Genomic DNA, 22,797 nt, shown 5'->3' with positions numbered 1-22,797 from the left:
CTAACACATCTTGCTTTCCTGTGAAGCGACGGTGAAACTCTCTTTTCAAGGAAAAGGTTAACGATGGCTTTACTTCTGAGCTGAGTAATGGATGGGGTGGTGATGGCGGGGGTGGTTGGGGGGTGTCTAGCTTTTCTCCTCCCCTTCTTAAAAAAAAAGAAAAAAAAAGGAAAAAAAAAAAAAAAGAAAAAGCTACAATCTTATAGACTAACCTCAGGAATATCAAAAAAGGAGCCCAATAGTTTTTTCTTTTTTTAAGTAGGTCGCCACAGACCTAGTCGTTTACAGTATAACGAATGCGATTATTTCCTTCATAAATTTTAAATACAAGCAGAATAAAAATCACATTTTTTTCAGGCAACAGTAGCAGTTCAGTAGGTAAGTGGCTTGATCACATTTTTGTTTTGTATTAGTAATGCATGCAAGCAGCTTTAGTATTACAGATCCCTTATAGGTCACAAAACGTTTGCTCTCTTTATAAAGTCCCTCCGTAAGTACCATCTTGTCTTCTCACCGGAGTTTCGGGCCGGCTGGAGGAGCCAGAACCTTGTTCAAAAGGTTGCGGAGTGCTTTGGGTATCCGATGCCATCGCATCTGTGGCAGCTGCCTCTTGTATAACAGAGCCAGCCCCTTCGGCATCCTCGCTCTGTTCAAAGGACTGGCTGGATCCATTGCTTAGATCTACGTTCACCGTGTTAGTTCTCAGAGCTACTATAGTTCCTGAATCGCTCCTCCTTTCTGCATAGATTCGCTGCTCAAAGACCTGAGCAGAGTTGGGCTGGAATTCGGGATCCAGGGGGACACTGTTTGTGGTGGAGCCCATGACCGTGCGGTACATCTCCATCCCCTCCGGCAGCATGGACTTAATCTTCGGGAGCCAGCGCTTGCGGACCCGGCGGGCGTTGGTGCACATATCGGCCGCTATAACATTCATCTCGCTTTCCTTAAAGCTCGGGGCAAAATTCTGACAATACACTGCAAAGACAGGGATACACAGAGCTGAGGAGTCAGAGAAGCAACACCATGAGGCCGAGCGACTGCAGCCCTGCCCCAACCTGCACACGCGCCGATCGCCGGCGGGTGCTCTGGGTGGAGGAGCTCGGACCCACAGAAAAGGGCTCCTCAGCTCCAGGGATGGCCGGGAAGGGACGCAGTGGGAAGGCACAGGAACCCCAAAGGGCCTGAGGGAGTGGGGTGGAGAAAGACCAAGCACTCCCTGGGGACCTGGAGAGCCCTGGCGGCACCAAGCTCCTGACCACCGGCCCCAGCCGCCAGCAGGGAAAGGCCAGAGGAGAAGTGGGTGCACAAGAGGGCAATGAAGGCTCCTAAAAATGAGCTCCATCAATGGCTCTGAGAATGTGGTGGTGCACAGCTAACGGGACGGGAGAGCTCCAGTGAGCCCAGCCCTGCTCTCCACGCGGGTCAGGCACCCAACGTTGAGAAGCAAGATCCAAGCACTGCCTTCACAAACAGCCATCAGCTGCAGCTTGTGCACCGCCTATTTCTAACACTCATCTTCCACCCTGCACACGACAGCATGATGCAGGCACCGTCACTGGACTACGAAGCCTTTCCAACCTCCAAAATGATCTGCGAGCCTCAACAGGGAGCACAGCTTGGCTGAAACGCTGCCTGCCCGGGCTGCCGGGGGGGCTCTTGGAGAGCTCCATGCACAGGCTACGGGCACGCGCCAACAGCATTGCCTAGTGATTCTCTCTTCGTGTGCTGAACATCTGCTGGTTTATCCCTTTCCTCCATGTGCTGCAGATCTCAGAGGGTGGCTGGAAGGCCCCTGGAGTTCAGCAGCACAGCAACAATCAGGGAGAGGGAAAGATTTATCTTCCAAATCTCTCGCAAAAAAAAAAAAAAGCTTAGAGTTTCATTTTCCAGCACAATATTTACATAAAGATTTACTATCCAGAATCCAGCGCGGGTGAGAGAACATTTGCTTTCCACCATATATCAAGCACACGCTGGACGGGCTCCGCTGTGCTGACCGTCAGCGCTGCCCGCAGCACCGCGGTGCTCCGGCTCCAGCCGGCGCCGTGTCGGCAGCGCCCCGGCACGCAGGGGGAGCTCAGCGGCCACGTTTAACCACGGGTTTCTGGAGCCTGCTGCAGAAAAACTGAACCACCCTGGTGCAAGTAACACAACTTTCTTTTATCAGCATTGGCTGCTGGCACAAGCTCGCCAAGTGAAGGGCAATCCGTCAGGTACCCCACACTGGCTGCAAAGAGTGAGGTGTAAGCCGTGAAACGCGGGGACCTTACCTGCAGGACAGGGGAAGGGGTGCTCGTTTTGAACAGCTGAACCTTTCGGGCCCCGGCTCTAAGGCAGCCCAGCTGCTCTACAGACAGACCTGCTGAGCCACACGGCACGACGCAGGGCTTTGCTTGGGGTTCAAACGTTAAAAACAAAAGCTAGCGCTGCTTTAGGCAATCTTTTAAATAGGAAATTATTTGCGGCAGGGTTCCTTTTAATCATTTAAAAAAAGTCTAAAACATATTATAAAACATATAAGCCAGGGCACGGAGACCTGGTCCTGCAGTATCAAGCTCTGCTTGATGCCAAAAGCTTGATTTTGATTTCCTTCTTAGAGCACCCAATAATGAACTGGGAAATTCTGGTTTTAAAACATAGCAAAACCGTCAAGTAGCAATAATGCTTTCTGGTCCAGTACTGCCAAACAACAAAAAAATCAGACCAAAAAAATGACATGAAAAATTAATTTCCCTGTAACCTAATTTCACCATGTAAGTTCCCCCTACAACGCAACAGAGAGGGCCTTCCCTGCTGAGGTTTCAGCTTTGCTCCCGGCATGCTGCTCCAACACAGCAGCAGTAAACCTCTCTCCTTACATTTCACTGCATTAAGGACCCTGCTGTCCAGGGGCTTCCTGCTAGGGTCGCTGGTGGAGGACCGGATTCCAGTTCCGCAGCTATTGGCAAGCGTGTTCCTGCAAGAAAGGCAAAGGAAGATCCTTACACTGGGGGCCAGCAGCCGCCCGAAGCCCCGCACGGAGACACCAGCCTCTTCTGCTTAGTTTGTGCAGGGGGCACCAAGCTGTGAGGTTTTAAGGCACAGAATTGGAAATCCTGGTGGTTGGGCTCAGGCGTCGCTGAGAAACAGCAGAGAAATGAGCGTGGCATACACGGAGGATGGCGCGCTCACACATCATCTGCTAACGTAGTTAAACCACCAGAAAATAAACTGAATCCCTCGAGGGAGCACGGGCTGCGAGAGGACATACCGATCAAAGAACGTGGCCAGAAGACGTCTCAGGAGGACCTTGTGTTTGACACCGGCACATAAGTGGCAATTCATCAGCTGCCCCCGCGTGATGTAAACACCTGAGCCTGGAAGAGAGGGAGAATTCAAAGTTAAGTCCTTGTGCTGCTGACAGGGGCCGCCTTCGACCCGGGATTTCTGCTTTGCTGCTGGGTCACGGTCCCGACACAGCCCAGAAGGGAGCGTGCAGCCAGCAGGGGCCTGGGCAAGCCTGGTGGGGCCACTACCACAGCCCCTCGGGGGCTTGGCAAGAGCCAGGTAGTGGCATTCCCAGTCTTAGCCACGCAGGAAGGAGGTCTGTGGAAGTCAAATGAGAGGAATTTTTCTCTCTTTTTTTTTTTCAAAGCCGCAGGACAAGGCTTTATCCTGTGGCACTGTCTATACAACCAGATCATCTATTCTTTCTGAAGGAAGAAAAGCCCAAACCATTTGGCTTTTTCTTCTCTCCAGTGAAAGGTCGAAGAACACAACTAAACTGAAAACAAAAAAAACCCACACCTAGCAGGGAAAGCAGCACTCATGCCACAGATCCAACCGTTTCCAAAAATCCCAGCCCGTAACCTCTTGATACTTCTGGTGAGCTGGGAATTTTTGCTTCTAATGCACAGAACCGCTGACTTTGAAACACACGGGCTTTAAGGATGTTCTCCGGCAGCTGGTGGAGCCCTGCCAAAGCGGCTTTACCCGAGCAGAGGTTTGGCAGCAGACCCTGCAGGTTCCTTCCCCTTCCCTACCGAGCACCCAGTGGACAGGAGCGTGCTGGCACGGGGGAGCTGGGGCTTGAGGCTTGGGCTTGCTTTTAATTAGGGTTAAATAACGGGCGATAGCGGGATCCAGAACACCCTACGCTCTCGAGATATACAAACATCTACCAGAGGAATAAAATTACCTCCTGGATTTCCAGCACAGCCTTCAGATTATTGTCCTTGATCTGCAGGATGAAGGCAGAGCTGCAGGGGGGGGGTGGCTGTGCTGGGGGAAGGCAGCACCCTGGGCTTGGGAGCAGGGCGAATCTGCTGCTGCATGGGGCAGCGTGCCCACCGAGCCCGGGGGTGCTGGAGCCTGACCTTCGTGGAAAAAAGCTTGCAGAAGGCAAGTGAGCACCAGTGCGGGTTTCAGAGCAGCTCCGCACACCACATCTGCCCGTTGGATTTACTGTGATCATTGCAAGGCTGGTTTAAGACCCTCTCAGAGAAAGCTGCTGAAGTTTGCAGAATCAGTTATGGCACAAAAAATCCGAGACAAAGGAAAATGCTCGGAACAGAGAGTTTACACGAGCCCTGGGTCTGCGCCACCCCCCAGCTTGGGGACAGCAATTAGCCGCGGCGCCTTTCTGCCCCCAGTAGCAGTATTTTAACACATGAGCCAGCGAGAACGCCAGACGCTACCAAGGGTAACTTCACTTTAATAAATAAAAAATAACCCAGGCAGCCACTATCAGTTAGAGATATTAATCTACTTTTTTTCCAGATTGAAAAATGTAAATCAAGCAGAGCTGCCTCAAGCCAATTTGCAGCTCGCACTGTGAAAATAACCTGCACCACTTGATGTTTTGAAGAAGTCTCACATAAAATGTAAATGGGTATAAAATGAATATTCCAGATACAAAATAAATACTGGTGGCTTTGCGCTGCATTGTGGTGAGTGCTTTTCACTCCCACCTGCCCCTGCAAACCCACCGTTGATCAGACAGGAGCCGTTCTGAGCAATCCCTGAAATTAAGATTCCCTCGGCAAACTGAAGACAAAACCCTGCTACTCACCCAGAGATAAGAGGCCAGAAAGGACTGCTGGTTTGGGCTGATTGCGCTGCCATGCCTCCTTTTTACAGCAAGTGCTTTGCAGGTGTAAATGAGGCTGCAGGTAAGGGAGGTGGCACACAGGTCACCTCACCTACACAGCTACACCGGGGGAAAACAGGCAACTGCCATGCCGTGGGGGCAGCAAAAGGGACCGGGGGATGCTTCCCAAAGGGGACTGTAGCTCTTCAGACCAGATTTGATCCTGCAGCACAGCCACTCCGCCCTGCCCCGTGCCCAGCCCTGCAGCACTGGGACCCCCCAAGCTGAAGAGCACCACCTCCCGCCCCAACGCCCCGACGTCCCTCACGGAGAGGCCCTGAATTCTCCAGGGACTGTAAATTGCCCCCAAACTGAAAATAAAGATGCATGAAAGGACCAAGCAAAATTGATTCTCCTCCTTCCAACCGCAGCGTATGGCAGCTTAAAACATCCCCCATTTAAAAAAAAAAACAAACTTCGGCAGGTTTTTCAAAGCTTGTTCACCGACACAAATTTAATTTCTATTGCTTTGTAAATCTTATAGTGTGATGATTTTTTTTTATAAGATCTGTGCATCTAAATCAAAATACAATTGCAATGCAGCCCACACCAATCAGGAAGAACACAAGCTGCAGAATTCAATTAAAATGCTAAATTAATTCAATTGAATAAATCCTGTTAATGACACATTTTTCTATCAGCAAATTAAAGGAAACTTAGAACTTTTTTTTTAAAAAAGATGATTGGTGATGAATAATCCAGAAAGACACGGCAAGGGCACACAAAGCACACGGCTCCAGCAATGGTGCAAGATGAAGAATTTCAAGAAGGAAAGTATCAGTGATCTCCAGCGACTGCCACGCCAAGAAAAGTTCCCCCCTTATTACCTGCGACGAGCTCGAGTTTCTCTCCAGGATCTCCCTCTGAGTAGAGTTTTGGGTGGCAGCGGTATCCGATCTGACTGATAAGACTGGCTGGGAGAGCAACTAAATCCCGGCGTATGAGGACACAGGAGCGGTTCTCCAGCGGGATCTGCTCTGGCTTTTCTTGAGCAACTTCAAAATTAAAAGGGAAAGACATTAACACGGATTATTAGGCAGGCACAGTGTCAAGAGAAGGTCAGGTTTCAGCTTTTCAGGAAGCTCCTGGAGCCACCCCTCCCTCCAGCGGCCGCTGCCTCGGGTTCGCAGCCCCACGTGGAGGCTCACCGGGCTCTCCGCGGGCAGCAGCAGCCTCGCAGTTGTGCCTGGATGCTGCGAGAGGGACTCCTGGAGCCTAATTACACTTTAACTGGTTCTAGGTTAATCATTTATGAAAGTGGGCAGCTCTGCACATCTGCCATCAGGCTGGAAATGAAGCAGGCAGCGCCGGCTTCCCCGAGCACTCGCAGAGGAAAAGGATGGCAATCCAACAGCGGTCCCTAACACAGGCACTAAATTTCCTGGATTTAATAAATATCTACCCCAATACCGTAACTGCTTCTCCTGATGTTTTCCCCGCTGAAGCTACGGTCAGATTTTGCAGGCACAAACCGCCCCAGGGACAGTCGCCAGCTCGCCTCCCTTGCCACGACAAGCGTGACCCCAACCAAGAGACCAAAAAGTGGCGCTGAGCTGTGGCTGCAGGACCCAGTTACACGGCTGCCACTTCCCTGCTGCTACCCCTGCAGCATCTCCAGAGCCCACCACTGCCCATCAGCAAACACTGATTCTGGAAAGCCCACGCAAATGCTTGAAAGCACAAATCCCAGCAGAACCGGGCTGACACGGGTGGGTGTACAGGGACTGCAGATGCATCGGGACAGGCTGGGAGCAGCTACAGCTCCTGGGTTTCATCCCAGCTGTACAGCGATCCGTCCCTTCTCCCCAGGAAGGGCTGATAACGTGGCAAGTGCCATGCATGAAATCAAGTCCCGCTCTGTGCTGCGATACCCGTGAATACCGATAAAAGAAGGACCAGCAATTAGAGTTTCCGAACTCGAGACGTTCCCTCCTCAGGAGGCGATGTGCTCCGCAGCCGCGATGCCCTGTGGGCCGTGTTTCCTCTCTGCAGATAAACCGGCTGGTTTTGCAGACCTGTTGCTGCAGTAACGGCACAAAGGGTCAGTGTTCTAGCCGGGACGTGCCCGCCGTATCCAGTTGCTCCCTGCCACCACCACAGGGGCTGGACCTGTCGGCGCCCTCCTCCTCACAGCACCAAGACCCTGCACTGGGGCTGCAGGGGGTACATGGCTCTTCCCTATGCCCTGTACCATGCTTCCTTGTGCGGGTCAGGACCGATAGCAGCAGCACAACCCATGAGCACACCCTCAAACCCTTGCTCCTACCATTGCAGCCCCGTTATTCACACAGAGTGGCCGTGCTCCGACCTGCTGCTGTGCAGGTTCATGGGCAGGAGACCTGAGGGACCTGTGCGCTCCAATGGTGATGGGCAGAACACATCCCATTCAGCACAGCATAAAGAAACCAAAAGCAGAGGGGTGCCAAATATCCTATTTATACCAGGGAGAAGAAAAACAAACGGCCAGCTCTGCTGTCCTTCAGACGTTTGGTTCCGGCAGAGCACACCCACAGAAGCAGGCTATGGCAGCACAAAGGTCCCTGCGAAATAAACACAAATGTGGACGGGGAAAGGGACGAGCAGCTCCTGGGAGGCACCACAGGAAACTCCCGGCCAGCATCCCCTGTGTGCTTCTCCACTGTGTACAAACTGAACCAGATCCCACCCAATTTCAGATTCCATCAGCCACATACGGCACTTGTTCTGCTGATAAGTCCCAGGAACCTTGGGATGTCCAAGGTCTTTAACAGCAGCAATGGGAGAAAGGCAAACCATGCTGCTGGGGTAAGCAGCCGCCGCCAGCTGCCAACAGTTTTCTGTCTTGCATGCACGACCCTGAACCAGCGGGTCACAAGGCAGAGGTGACAATGGGGCCATGTCAGTGCACATGGCTTGTGGTAATTGCGATAATTGTGATAAATGCTGAGAGGGAGAGCACGCCTGCTCCTGCTCCTCTCTGTACATAGATGCTTCCATGCTGCCGAGTGGAAAGCCACCACAAAACCCCATCACAAACAGAAGCAGGATGCTCTGCCCTATTTCTGTAAAACTGCACTTTAATTAATTTATTTTTTTAAACTAATGACTCAGGTAAGAATTCCCCAAGATATTTATCACCATCTAAAAACTAGCAGATCTTAGGCTGCTAAAGAGAAGCTGACACCGATGCTCAGGAAGGTTTTTAGAGGCCTCCAGTGATTTTTTTTTGCAGGTATGAAGGCTGCAGGTCTCCAGAGGAGGCAATTGCAATCAATACAAACACTTCAGAGCAGAAGGGACAGCCAGAAGGTCCTCGCTACTTCTGAGCTAATACTTCTATAATTGAAAAAAAAAAAAAAAAAAGGCAGGCTTGGGACTGAAATAGCAACGGGTTGCTGTTGTGATCACACCGGGGCTCCTTCAGACGGCTGCGTTGGGTAAAACCCGCTGGCAGCACCAGGAGCAGGCAGAGCTGCAGGGGCACTGCGCGGCCTCGGCCATCCATCCCAGCCTGTGCAGGGGCTGAGGGGCTGATGGGGCTGACAGGGCTGATGGGGCTGAGGGGCTCCTTTCACCCCACAGCACCCAGCTCTCGGTGCTCCACACCCCTGCGGCCCTGCCGTCCTCAGCCTGGCCTGGCTGAAGAACCGGAGCTCCTCTGGTGTGTGAGCAGGCCAGGCCAGGCCCACCTCCTCCACCCCCTGTCACGCCATCACTCCATATGAAACCAGGCCGGGGCACCGCAGAGCCCAGCGTAGCAATAACAAGGCACGCAGGAGAGAAGAGAACAAGTGCTGCATCAGCACTTTTCCAGAAGGAATTTCAAAGAATGTGGTGTCAAACCCGTTTTCTGAAAGAAAAGCAGCTTTTGAGGGAAACAACTGCGACACGCGGAAACCCGCACCGGGGAGAGCTGGTGGCAATCCTGCCTCGCGAGCACGCCTTGCTTTTGAAGTCAGTTCGTCTTAGACACATGGAGCCACGGAGAAGCTAACGTTTCTTCTGGTGAAATCAAATACTTCTCAAAAACAACCCAAAATCTGATCTGAAAAGACCAAACACGCCTGAATGCACCATTATAATTCGGGCACATCTCTCCTGCCATCTCCTCTCACTAAACATGCGCACAGCCGATTTTTGGAATTCGTCTCGATTCAAGCATTAGCCCAAATTCAATGCCACCAGAAAAATTAGCAAAGATTGAGGGCTTTCAGCTCCCCCAGCCAGGAGATAGCCATCGCCGCGCACAGAACAGTTATGTAAAGCCACGGGACACAAGGGACACTTTGGTCCCATGTTCTCAAAGAAAGCAAGTCTGTTCGGCCTCTGTGCGCGGAAGAACAGGATAGTATTCGCTTCTAATTAATGTGTATCTTCAGAGGGCAGCAGCTCCTTCCCTTTGAATGGAAAGGCAAACAATGCGAAGGATTGTGTGGTGCAGTTTTGTCCTCGACCAAGAAAGCAGCCTGCCCGCGGCCTGCAGGAAATCGCTGCAGAGGAAGCAGCGATGGCCGCACCTCGGACGCTGAGGGATTTTGTTTTTCAAATACACACTTTCTTCTGAAACTTGTAGGGATGCTGTAGCTTGTCATGAGTGGGGTGGGGTGGGAAATGTGGTGAGGCTGCAGCAGGTGCCCAGGGTCTGCCTCGTACCATTCCTGCTGCGTCCTGGAACCGTTCCCGAGCCCCCACTTCCCACCAGCCTGCGCTCTCCTCTTGGCCATTTGCTGAACAAAACCATGCCAGCGGGCAGGGAACGGCAACTTTTGGTTTAGGGATGGGTATCTGAGATGCAGAAAGACTGGAGCGATGAACCCTCACCAAAAGCTCACCAAAACTCAGATGACAGAGCCACAAGTCACGACCCCACAACCACCACCATGGCCACCAAATCCCCCCCATCCGCTCTGCACCAACACTTGGGTAATTTCCCCCCTTCCTCTCCTGAGAAGCTCCTTTCCAAACAGCGATGTTTTACCAACATTTGGATCCCACTAGCCCATTTTCCCCCAAAATACCCCACCCCAAAAATAGCACCCCCTGGCACGGCGAGCCCTCGGGGAGCGGCTGCCCGGAGCCTGGTGTTCCTGCCCGCACCGGCTGCACGCGTGGGCTGGGTGTGCGATGCAGACCCAGCCGGGACAGTTTACATTTTACAAATGGTACATTTATAACAGTGTGCTAGAATGCAGAGATTTGATTTGTGACCTATTTATACAGGGAGGTAATCTGGAATTAGTATAGGAAAAATATTACTGGTTTATAAATACCCCTATCTTGCCTTGCTGCAGACCTCAGCCAGGAGTGAAACATCTGCCAGCCTAAAATTAAACATCTGTGCTTTACGGTGCGGAAACCGGGACCAGTTCACTGCCTAAAAAGGGCAGAGGCTGCCTCACCCCGGGGCTGGTTCTGTCCCCTGTCCGCAGCCCGGGGACGTGCTCCTGTGGCAGGGGGCAGGTTTGTCACCCTCACCAGCACCTCCCCACCCACACCTCGCAGCCCTGAAAAGCCCCCGTGCAAAGCCAGAGCAAAAGCACTCCGGCTAACACCCAGGGCATGCCACTGGGACCGCTTTGGTTCCTAAAAAAGGCACAAATCCTTTGCTCGGGGCATGCTCCTGCCCACAGCACCAGCGTCTGAACGGCCCCCGGGCCGCGCTGCTCCCGGCTGTGCCACGCGCCAGCTCTGCAGCTACCACCAGCTACTTTATTCCGAGCGCAATTAGCTGGCTGCAAGATGTTAATGGGTTCTTCGCTACCGGCTGCGACTTCAATTGTTGCAGCGTTTCTCTTCGTAGCTCAGTTTGGGATACTTCGCAGCCTGCGCCGGAGCCGCTCATTACAGATTCTGGGTTGTTTCTTGCCCTCTTTCCTTACTGTCAGGAATCAGAGGCCAGGAGAGAAAACTATTCTCTCAGCTAATTACCACAACTGTTCTATAATGGCTATTTTAGATGAATTTTTAATGAAGTGTGCTCTTGTCAGTTCGGGATTTCATAACTTTCAAGTCCAGCCTTTCCATCCCAGCAATTTGCTGCATAAAGATTTCTTCTTCCCTGCAAAGGAGCGCTCGGCGAGCGGGAGGGAAGGGGGACCCCTCGCCTCGTGCAACCTCGCCGCTGCCTGTCAAAATCGAATTAAACGCATCTGCTAAGCAGCAAGCTGACTGACAGGAACGCAGAAACCACGCCAAGCATCTGCAAGTCCTGCTGCAGCCCACTTCAGAGCAGGCCCACGGCGCTGTAATTAAGACGGATAAAAATACTTTGCTTTTGTTTAATATTTTCCCCGAGTTGTGCATTCCTCTGATCAGATGCTAGGAGCCTCAGCAGCCTCCCCAGTGTCCGCCAGGCCTGTGTTCTCCAGGTCCAGACCGACGTACGGGATCGGGAGCCACTCGGCACGCCATGCTTAAGGTGTGGACTTGTCCTTGCATTTATCTTGCAGCCCCTTCTGCACGCCCTGTGCTTTTTCCTGTGCATGCCACCGCTGCTGCAAGATCCCCGTCCCTGCACGAGGCTCTCTCCTGCTCCCCCTTCCACCACCCTTTGCCAAGGTCGAGATGTGCTCGTCGCCTCTTGGATCCCAGCCTCGGAGATCGTTTCTGAATGCAAAAATGGGCAAAGAACAGATGAGAAAGCCCACGGTCGGGACTCGGTGCTGCCCCGGCCAGGCGTGGGCGAAACCCGTGGCAGGGCCAGCGCCCGCACCCAGCACCACGGCCGAGCGCTGCCGCTGCTGGGTGGGGAGAAAGTGCAGAAAGAGAGGGAAAAAAAAATATCTCTGAAATTCAGGGCTTAAGCTGCTGTGCTCTTCTCTGGCTTTGTTTTTGTTTTTACAAATGGGGCTCCTGGAAACCTTGGCAATCTGTTTTAAGCGGCTCCCCCCTCCCCCAGGCCTTTGTGAGGCCGCGGGCTCTACATGCCAGCAGCAGGATTAGCTGGCTCGCTCTCTTCCATCTTACGGTGTTGTTATTCTGCACCTTTTGAGGGTACAGTTTATCCCGAGTAATTAAAACACAGTTAGCTGTACAAGTCCCAACCATAATGGAATAGCTTAGATTTTTTTTGTTTTTGTTTAATCTCTTTTTTGTGTGCCCTGTTTTCCAGGAAGCCTGATACTATAGCTGGCTTCTTTAAAACAGGAAACTCCCTTGAAATGTGCTGGTGTGGAAGAGATATTTTAGCAGAACTGTAGGATACTGCAGCCTCGCCGGGGCTGCTCAGCGCAGGGCAGAGCCACGGCCGGGGCGCTGCCCACCTCGTGCCAGCTCCTAGCGCATCCAAGCGGGCCCAGGCTTCTCCCTGCAGGAGCCAGGCAGGAAAACCTTCCTTCCCCGGGACGACCAGCTCCCACGTGAGGGCTGGATGGCTGAAGCGCTGCCAGCGACGCCCAAGAAAGCTGCTCGCCTTTGCAGTTCTCCAGCTGGAAGCACGCTGGTGGTGCGGCAGCGAGAATCGGGCACCATCGCCCGCCCGGGTAATAGCCGCCTCCTGCTCCATCCCGCGGCTTTGTCCTGCCACAGCCTCCTGGCGTCCTGCGGAATTGGTTTTGTTCTGCTGCTATATAAACTGGCCCCATGACAGAGAAAGGCAAACACAGTGTACAAGGCTATAATCCCATTTCTCTGAAGAATAACGCTCCAAGCGCTCAGCTCTGAGGACAAGCCCATATTACTTGCTGCGTGCTCTACAGTGGGAAAACACAAAACAAAATAAAAACAAAACCAGCATGCAGGAAAACAGCCTTAATTCTGTTCGGCTCGACACCAGCCTTGGAGTGCCGGCTGCTGGCACAGCCCCGTGCCCGGCGGGCACCCGGCCGCAGGACACCCCGTCCCCATCTGCCCGGCACTGACGGCGTGGACACTGCTCAGAGCGCGGCGGAGAAAGCAGAGAGGCTTTGGAGGCTCGTTTTCTCAGCAGATATTTCTAATCTTGAAGTAGCATCGTTGCTACTAGCATGCCTTCCCCCTTTCGCATAGGGCTTAGGAATTACCGCTCATCTGTTTGCTGCCTGGCAGGCGGATGTGCCGAGGGAAGTTCGGGCTCCTGCTCTTTGGGAAGGGGTGGGACATTGCCAAGCCTCAGGACCAGGCGAAGCAGGCTTTGGGAAGGGGAAAAGGTTCAAGTCTTCTCCCTTGCTTAAGAATAAAACCAAACGGCTTTGAGGAAAGCATGCCAGCTCCTCAACAAATGAGTTAAATATTTGCAAAATTAGCCCAGCAATCACAGCAAAGCAGCGGCACGCAGAGGCAGCCCCACGCTTGGGGCCACCAGACCCCGTGGCTCGCTCAGCCCGCGGAGACGACCCTGGAAGCACACACAGACCCGAGCCCCTGCCAGCAGCACCCCCCCATCCTGCACCCCCCAGCCCTGTTGCATGCCCGTGGAGCAGGACCACCAGCCTCACCCAGCCAGAGGGGATAGAGAGGGATTCCAGTTAGCTACGGGCACAGCGGTTCTAATACAGAAATAAAACGTTATCAATTTGCCTTTCCCTGCTCGACTACAATGCACCAGGCTGCTCTGGCACAGGAAATGGGTGCTACTGCAAGCAGGGGGGAGCAAAGCCTCCCTGCTTTCTTTTCTGCAGATATCCCTAACTAGCATCTTCCGTGAAGATGATTTATTCAATGATGTTCAGAGGAAGGCAGAAGAACACGCTCGCCGCTAGTTTCAAAGGGCCAGGACAGAGGGAGGGTGCCTCATACCCCACGGCCCAGCCAGGCTGCCTCAGGCCGATGCCACCCTCCACGGGTGCCCCACGGGTGCCCCACGGGTGCCCCACAGCACAGGGGATTGGCCGTGGGGACAGGTGCCCGCTGCGCGGCGCTCGCCAATGAGCGGCCTGCTTGGCGGCTGATGAGCCCGTGGTGGGTGACGTAGCCTCTGACCTAAAGTGTCCCAGCTGGGGACACGGCACGTGAGCGGTGGCACCGGGGGACCTGCCCACGCCATACCAGGACAGAGGCTTCCACCGCCCCAGGCTGCCGAGCACAGACATCCCCAGCACCGAGCCCACTGCAGGCACCGCTTTCTGTAATGCACGTGAACGAGTAAAGTGCCCGAAGCCAACAGCCTGACAACAGCCCCCCAACCACCCACACTGCCTCGAGAAGGACCGAGCAAAAACTTCGGGAGAGCAGAAAACCAAAGGACAGAGACGGTTCATTACCAGAGTAGCCTCCCGAGGACTTGATGTACATCTGCCCGTACTGCTCCTCCACCATGGTGTCGTACGCCTCGTCGTCTTCCTCATCCTCCTCGTTGTGGTAGGATGTGGGGCTGTCGGTGGTGGGAATGCTGCTGGCGCCGGGGCTGGTCCGCTCCCCCTGCGAGTACTGCACCTGCTGCACGTTGGGCAGGAGGGTGGCCAGGTTGGGCACCCCGTAGTAGGAGACGCGGGACAGCTTCAGCGGGCCGGCGGTGGGGCCACCGCCTCCCGCGCCGTCCCGGGCGGCCGGCTCGAGGGGCCGCTTGGCTGCCAAGCCGGGCACGGTGGCCGCCTGCAGCTCCAGGTTCTCGTGCTTGACGCGGGTGAGGAGCGGGATGGGCATGGAGGGGGACATGACGTATGGCGCCGAGGCCGACTGCAGCTGGTTGCAGGGGCTCTGCGGCTCCGAGCTGGGGTCTTCGATCATGGCGGTCTGAGAGTCACAGTGGGGAGAGCTCACCTTGAACATCAAGTCTGTCCCTTTCTCCACGATGTGCTGGATCTGCAGGAAGCCCGCCGTGTACATCACCACCAGCTGCTCGCTCGCAGCCATGGTGAGCTTGCCGGTGTAGCAAAAGGAGAGGATCTGCTGGAAGCAAGCGGGGGGCACCGTCCCCGGCAGCTCGAAGGCGTTTTTGCTGTTCCCACTGAACAAGTCTCGGAAGTAGAGGCTGCTGGCGGCCAGCACCGCCCGGTGAGCCTTGAAGGCTTGGCCTTTCACCACGATGGAGACATCGCAGTACAGCCCCAGCAGCCGCTGCTCGTTCAGGCAGCCCAGAACGGTGTTCCCAAAGTTGGGAATCTCTATGTGCAACATCTGCGACATGGCTCAGGATCAGCTGGAGCTCCTCAGACATTCAATGCAGGGATATCCAAAGTAGGGCACATCTGAAAAAGGGAGAAGGCAGGGAGAAAGGAACAGCGTTTTTAGACAGTTCACCAGCACACGCAGAAGCAGAGGAACCAGCCTCGGCGCACATCAAAGGCTCCGAACTCAGCTCAGAGCCAATGCAGAAAAGCAATTGCTTATAAAATCACTTATCGATGTTTCTAAACAATGCTGAAAATGCCATTGGTGGATGGCAGGGGATATTCCAAAATTCAAATATTTTCTTAAAGTTGTGGTCTGTTTAAATAAACACCACTGATTTATTCCCCCCGGGGTTTACTTTATGCAGGAAAATCTGAACCGTAATGGGAGAGGAGAGAACGGTAAAGCACACGTAAAATAGACAGACCTTGGGCAGCATTATATAAGAAACACAACAACAACCACCGGCGATGTCGAAACTACAGAAAAGATATTTCTGAAGCAACGTGCCATTTTGCCTGAAATAAATACAGGATTCTGTCGGGAGCAACAGCTCCCATGAAAAAGCACTCCCCAAAGCGACCTTCCCATTTGCACCAGACAGAGGAAGCGTTTTGACTGTCAAACCCCTTCCCCACAGAATCATCCCGAACAAAACGGCGCTGATCTCCAAATTCAGGCAGACGGGTGCTGCGGGAGCTGCCCTCCGGCCGCAGGACCCCCCCGACACGTGCCCTGGGGCGGGGGTCCCGGCACAGCCTGGGGCAGCCCCCCCCCCTTTTCCGTCCCCCCCCCACCCCGGTACCTTCCTGCGGCGGGGGCAATTCCGCCTCTCACATCCCAGAGGAAGGCTCGTCCGAACGCGGAGCCGGTGCGCGAGCCCTGCGCGACGCCGAGGAGGTTAATTTTAGTGCATTCTGGGCACTAAAACTCCGGCGAAGCAAATCACTGCGTATTCAGCGGCACGCAGCCATAGCCCAGGACCCCCCCACCCCACCCACCCCCCGCGAGCTCTGTGCCACAGTCCAGGAGATTTAAAATCCCCCCCCCCCCCCTCAGCCTTCAATGCTGCTGAATACAAATTACGTTTAACTAGCGCCGAAAGATCACAAGAACATCATTAAAAATAATAATAATAATAAAAGAAGTTCATCAGACAAAGATTTTAAAAAAAAATCTGTTCCGAAAAGAGAATAACCCACAAAGAGCTGCTCTGTTCCCAGGGCTGGGGAAGAAAAAAAAAAAAGGAAAAAAAAAAAAAAAAAGAGTCCTATCTGCAAGGCCACGGGGTAACAGGAAGAAAAGGGAACACGCTCAGAGCCAATTTAATTGTATCTGCATGGTTCAAAAAAAAATCTTCCGAGCGAGGAACTTCTCGGTCCCCTCGCCGCCTGCGCGGACACGTACCTTACAGCCCGCACATCCAGCGCCCGCCGGAGGGTCCCCGGTCCCTCCTTATCGCCCCGTCGGCTGCGCTCTGTGCGGCGACGGCGATGGCTCAGGGGGAAAAAAAAAATAGTATCAGCCCCTCCGTTTGTATCTGCTGTAGCTCAAGCTTTTACCAAGTCAAATCTCCACGGCAGTGCACAGCATCTAAATGAATAGGCCGGATGCAGATTAACATTCAGGCTGCTCTCTGCAATGAATAGAGCCCTTTGATTAGGGACCTGAAGTAAATGCCAGTTTCAAACCGAAGCTTTAAAAACAGAGAAATATCAGTGCCAGAGGAATGCTCTCAGTGTTGGTACAAGACAGACTTTTGATGAGTCACTGCAATGCAAACAAAGATGGCAGAAATACTGTACTGTATGCTGATGAAATGCTTAGTGGTGCCACGGCAACTGAGACAGGTTTTAAATTTATAGTGCAGTTTTGCATATGAATTACGCTGTAAACTGCCTCCCCTGCCATCTAGTACATCCAGAGTGTCAAAGCATTTAAACTATTCCAAACAGTCTGCAGCGCTGGCACTGCTGCTGGTAACTCCTCGGGCTGGGGAAGGGGCGGCGAGCACAGCATCCCGCACCCCAGCACCCCCATCCCGCACCCCAGCACCCCCATCCCGCACCCCAGCGCCCCAAAAGCCTGCCCTGAGCCCCAGCATCCCCCTGCCACCACCCCAAAGGGGTGCGGGAATGCCCAGGTCAGCACGAAATGAAGAAATAAAGGTGCTCTGTGGGCAGCCACAGGCATGGCCCACCTCCCGCCAGCCTCCCCCCCCCTCCCCGAACATACAAGAAAGCCTTTCAAATGCAGGAAAAATGTTTACCCCTTGGGGAAAGCTTCTTTCAGTCTGTGGCTGAATCCACTAAAAGCAAATCCATTTGCTTAAGTAATGAAATCCTAGTCACATTGTCTCCTGGATTCAGATTTTAAATTACCTTCGCATTTATTGAGCATGTTTGGTGCTATTTTCTGGGAAAGAGGGTGGGGCCTTACTTTGCTTACTTATCTCTTGCCCAGAGCATTTTTATTTCAATTATTGCTCCAGGATTTGTTTCAATGGCTCTGCTCAGATGGTCACACGCAGTTCAAATTTAAGAGATTAAAGATCGAGCCACCCTTGGACAAGGACAACAGGAGTGCAGACACGGCCTGTGGTGCTCCATCTTGGACCTTCCCCAGATTTTTGGCCACGTCTCCGCTCTGCTGCCCGGTACCTGCCTGGTGCACCGAGCTGTGCCCCCCCAGGACCGCAGCGAGCTGCCCCCGTCCCCGTGTGGGTGCCTGCCCTCAAACACGGTGACTTCCCCGCGCCCCCCAGCACCGACACCGCCCGGCAGAGCTCCCGGGTCGGCCCAGGTCCCCTCCGCCTCTTGCTGACGAGGGAAGGGAAGGCATGGAGAGGTGACCAAGGTGACCACGCATCTCCACAAGGAGGTTGGAGAAGACACCGCAATGGCCAAGCCCACAGACCTCCTCCAACCACAACGCTGCCAACTTGTCCAAAAAGCCACGGAGCCTCTCCCAACCAACGCAGGTTCGCTCTAGATCTGTTAAAAATCCTGAATTTTTACGTGTGCTTTATGCTTTCTGCTTTTGTCACATCAGCTGGGGTGGCAGGAGGGGACATGGAGCGCGGGTGGCCTCACCCCCGTCCAGCCTCACCTCACAGTGGCACCCATGGATCCCCAGGCCCAGCAGGGCTTGGGCAGGCCGTGCTTTGGGGTTTTAAGTGGAAAACTGACATTTAAGCGAGGGATCCTTACTGGCAGCTCAGGGCAAAGGTCTCCATGGGGTGCGAGTCCCTGCTCCCCCCCCAGTCCCCCCCAGCCCACGCTGGCCCCGTAGCAAGCCTCCTTCTGAGACCCGGCCTCCACGGGGAGGCTTGCTTAGGGGAGTCAGCCCTGGTGGCACAGAACAAACTAATTAAAACAGGTAAGAATTATCACCATTGCTTCGAATTTGCTCTACGAACAGACCAGGCATGCCCGGAGGAATCCACAGCTCAAAAACAGCCAGAATTGTGCTGGTTCGGGATATGTCTAAACCAGCGAGGCAACGAAACCACCTAGCAAATTACTGGCAGATTTCATTTTAAACTTGCCACAGAGCATCCGAGTTTGAAGAAGCAAGATGCTCTCTCCATTCCCCCCGGCTCCCAGCAGGTTTCTGCTCTCAAACCAGCTGGGCCTCGCCAGGTGAGGCCCGCACCGGCAGCCCCTGGCAGAGAAGGGCTCTGGCAAATGCAGAAATAATGGTAACGGCAGTGACACCAGCCGCTGTCTGGTCTGGAAACACTGCCCAGAGCACAAGCAAACACTAAGGAGCTTTTAGAAGCCTAAATGACTTAAATTGCAGGCCAGGAGTGGTGGTTTTTTGTTTCTTCTTCCTCTTTTGCCTCACCTCTTCATGGCAGGGCTACGGGTAACCAAAATAAGACCAAGAAATGAGATAACGTCGTCTTGGAAGCCAAGCAGAACCTTCCCCCAGAACCTTCCCACCAGACCTCGCATCCCCTAAATCCAGCAGCAACCAGGCATCACCACGGCGAGAGGGTGAAGCAGCGAGTCCCTGTAGGGGGACCAGACTTCTCCCAACACCACAAACCTTGGACAAAACCGGATCGAAAACAAACAAACCACCCCCTCGTAATTATTTAAGGTGTGTGACAACTGAAACAACACATCGTTTTGTTTTCTAATGGAAGCCTCCTGCGTGAGCTGTTAGATATCCCAGGACAATCTGTACATTTCTGCGTGACTTCTGTAAAGTCATAGCCTTTGTCACAAGAAGTTCATAAAAAATTCAGCTGTCATTTGATACAACTTCTGTGAGAGTTCCCAGGTTCTGCATTCACAGAAAAAAAAAGAAAAAAAAAAAAAAAAAGAAAAAAAAGGGAGGTTTGCTCTGTCCTAAAGTATTTTTCTGCTCAAAGGCCTGAAATGTCAGGGCTAGACAACAACAAAGAAAAATGCATCGACCTGGAATATGATGCTGGCATCAGATCTCCCACGGGAGTAATCAGAAAGAATTAGATAATTTATTTAAATTGTCTTTTCCTTAGCCAACGGGGCAAGGGGAGTCACAGACTCAACCAAAAAAAAAAAAAAAAAAAAGAAGCCAAAAAGAGTTCCTAAAAAAGGGTCCCTAAAAAAGGGTCCCTACCGTAAGTTTCTGGGAGAGGAGGTGGCCAAGGCAGCAGCGGGACTGCGGGAGGACAAAGGCAGCAGAAACCCTCCGGCGGCTGGGGACAAAGCGCCGCAGAGGGCTGCCACGGCTGTCCCAGGAGCACAAGAAAACAGCTGAAAAGTCCTGCCCCGGAGGGCCCCAGCGGGTCAAAGGAAACTTCCCTTTCTTCTGTAAATGAGGAGAGGGAGGGGAAATAATAAATAATTATAATAATCAAATTTTTTAAAAATTGCACCCCTGGGCTTCAGGCTGCCGGGGCTGGAGCAGGGAGGTGCTGGTGGTGTGGGGCCGTCTCTGCTGGCAGCAGGGATGCTCGCTGATGGCCGGCTCTGGCTGCAGGGTTTGGGGCTGTTTTCCCCCTTTTCGTGATGAGGGAATGCGCTTTTTGCCCAAGGGGGAGCATGCAGCAGCGTGCTGCTCAGTGCCAGAGCCCTGCTGCTGCCACTCCTGGGGGGACAAAACGTGCTGGGTGGTTGCTGTGCACCCCTCCCAGGATGTGCCTGCAGCAGGAGACAGCAGGAAAAAAAAAAAAAAAAAAAACACAAAGAAAAACAAAGAAAAACAAAAAGTATTATTTATCCTCCCCCCCATCAAAAACAAAAAAAAAAGGAAAAAAAAAGGGGGTGCCCTCCCCCCCCATTTTGGAAGTCCCAGTTTGGGGCAGGGACACAAGGGGAAGGGACTGGGGGCACAGATGCAAAGCGCTGGGAACGCTGGCGCTGCTCAGTGCTGTCTGTGGCAGGGGAAAGGAGCCAAGGTTAAGTTTGGCACTCGGGTGCCAGGCACGGCGAGCCGGCCCCGTGCTGCGGCACCGGGGCTCCTGCAGCTCCAAAGCGCCTGGGTTTGAACGGCTGCGAGTGGCAAGCGGGGCCCCGAGCTAACAGCCCCCGGCTTCAGTCTGGCAGCTGGCGGCGAGCGGCGAAGCGAGGTTATTTCTGGTCTGTTAAGGCAGGGGAAAGGGAATTTGCAAAGCTTTTTAAGTAAGAGAAGCGGCGTGCGCAGAGCGGGCGCAGCACAGCCGGCTGCTCCGGGAAGTTCGCACGGAAAGCGGGCGGCTCGGGATGCTGCTCCCGGGGGAGCGGTGGCAGCGCCGGTGGCAGCGTGTCCCCGCGGGGAGCGCTTCTCCCGGCAGCGCCCAGCGCTCCCTCCCGCTGCAGCGCTGGCAGCGGGGCTGCAGGATGCGTCCTGCTGCAAGGTGAGTCACTCGCAGCCTCCGGGAGCCGCCGCCGCTCGAGGTCACGGACCCGGGCAGGCTCCTGCCTCCGAAGCGCAGCGGTTCGGCCAAGGCGAGGCGTGTTGCTGCCATTATTTTTTAATTAGGTTGTTGGATATTTTTTTTTTTCCCCCTCTTTATCTACCACTGATTTTAAGAGCTCGCAAAGCAAGGACATGCAAAAATAGAAAATGCAACATTAATTATTTTTTTTTCCAAATTACTACAGGGAAAGGGGTAAAGGAGAGACACCGTTAGAAAATAAAACTATTCTGCAGAATTTCATTTTTTACAACCTAACGCAGCTCCTTAAGACCCAGCCGAAGTTACAAGCCCCTGAAGCACCAGAAAGCACACAGCACCCCGCTACCACGCCTGCTGCAGAGCCGTGCATTTCCTGCAGCCCGTCACAAACACTAATTCACCTCCGTAACGCATCAAAAAGACAAGTGTCATGCTGAATCGTATTCTCCTCACTCCTCGCACACAACAGCAGAGCTAGCAATATATAACATGCATGACTCAGTCCTACCACCATGCCACTACAGAACAGAAAGCCTTAAAATAAAGTAAATATCTTAAAAGGTCAATTAAGAAAAGCTTACAAAACATCAGCCGCTGCTTCTTGCTAGAGCTCATTACCTAGTATGGTGGAGCTGCCTGTGTGTTTTTTTTTTCTTGTGCAAGTTAGTCTGTGAGTCAGCATTAACACACATGAGAACATCAGGAATACTGCCTAGTTCTGATGCAATGGAGGTTGTAAAAAAAAAAAAAAAATCGCGCTCCGTTTGGACAGGAGCCTGTAATTCAATTGCCTTTACTTTTCAATTACTGCATAGCCTGCCGTCACCAAACTGCACCGGGGAAGGAAACTTTGCTTACATCTCTGTCTCAAAATTAATGACTTCTTACTTTTGGCTACAGTTTATTCTCCCTGCTTTTTTTTAAAAAAAAAAAAAAGAAAAAAGGGATGATACAAATTAACCCTTTGAGGGCGGGTGAGGCCCTGGAGCTAGCAGGATCTCCATGTTTTGGTAGGAATTTTAGCACGGGGGAGTGATACTGCCAAAAAGTTCTGGCGAAGGCAGACATTTATACATTAAACTTTTAGTACTCCATAAAGCGAAGCTACAATTGCATCTGAGCTTGATCCTTAATGGAAATATAAGCTTGCAGATAAGGAAAGTTACATACTGCAGACATTTAACTCTGTACTCGCAGGCTCACAGCAGCAAACACGAGGTCGCACGGGATGTTGTGCAGAAGCGGCGCTGCTGGGCTTTGGGCAAAGCCACCGACAAAACTGGCGAGTGCCTTGACAGGCGGGACGAGACACGAGGCGGGCACTGCAGCCCGTGATGCCTGCGTTTCGCTGCACCTCCACGAGTGCCACAAGGTTACTGCGAGCCCATGAAGCTCCTGATGAAGCTTCGTAGGGGCGCTGACTGCAGCCCACCCCGTCCCTTGGGGCAGCAGCCCCGGGGAGCCCCCGGCACCTCCCAGCCAGGGCTGCCTTGGGCATCACAAGCAGGTTCCACATCCCAGCCCGGTTTGTTGGTTGTTTTTTGTTTTTTGTTTTAATGAAGACGCAAGAACTAAAAAATTCTTGGTTCTTTATACACAAGTTCAGGTAGTTATTAATGCTCATTAATAAAGCCCCCCCCAATATTACAGACCGATCTTTCTGCAGCTTCGCTGGCACGCGGCTCTGCCTGAGGCCAGCTGAGCCCTGGGTTTTTCCCCCAAGCGTGTGGGACACTTGCATACAGATGAATTGAGTTTTAAAGGAAAAAAACCCAAGCTGCAACTCCCGGGC

General features: G+C 53.1%; 1 protein-coding gene across 5 annotated transcripts in view; it reads right to left on the bottom strand.

Moving 5' to 3' along the window:
• Positions 1–239: 239 nt before the first annotated feature.
• NACC2 (NACC family member 2) overlaps positions 240–22,797 on the bottom strand; it is a 32,460-nt gene continuing 9,902 nt past the window's right edge. The window contains exons 1-6 of one of the 5 annotated variants that reach the window (XM_035341424.1): positions 21,624–21,726; positions 14,287–15,213; positions 5,956–6,123; positions 3,251–3,356; positions 2,859–2,956; positions 240–975 (exon numbers count right to left, since the gene is read on the bottom strand). In XM_035341424.1, coding sequence (XP_035197315.1) covers positions 476–975; positions 2,859–2,956; positions 3,251–3,356; positions 5,956–6,123; positions 14,287–15,151 — 1,737 coding nt within the window. In that variant the 5' untranslated portion in view covers positions 15,152–15,213; positions 21,624–21,726 and the 3' untranslated portion in view covers positions 240–475. Of the gene's footprint in view, positions 976–2,858; positions 2,957–3,250; positions 3,357–5,955; positions 6,124–14,286; positions 15,214–15,941; positions 16,113–16,543; positions 17,121–21,586; positions 21,727–22,797 lie in introns of those variants that run through there. The other 4 variants (XM_035341423.1, XM_035341420.1, XM_035341421.1 and 1 more) reach the window with 4 other exon arrangements.

The sequence above is a fragment of the Oxyura jamaicensis genome, chromosome 17 (assembly GCF_011077185.1).
Source record: "Oxyura jamaicensis isolate SHBP4307 breed ruddy duck chromosome 17, BPBGC_Ojam_1.0, whole genome shotgun sequence".
Lineage (NCBI taxonomy): Eukaryota > Metazoa > Chordata > Aves > Anseriformes > Anatidae > Oxyura > Oxyura jamaicensis.
Note: the sequence above shows the minus strand (reverse complement) of the source record. Positions and strands in the feature narration are given on the sequence as shown.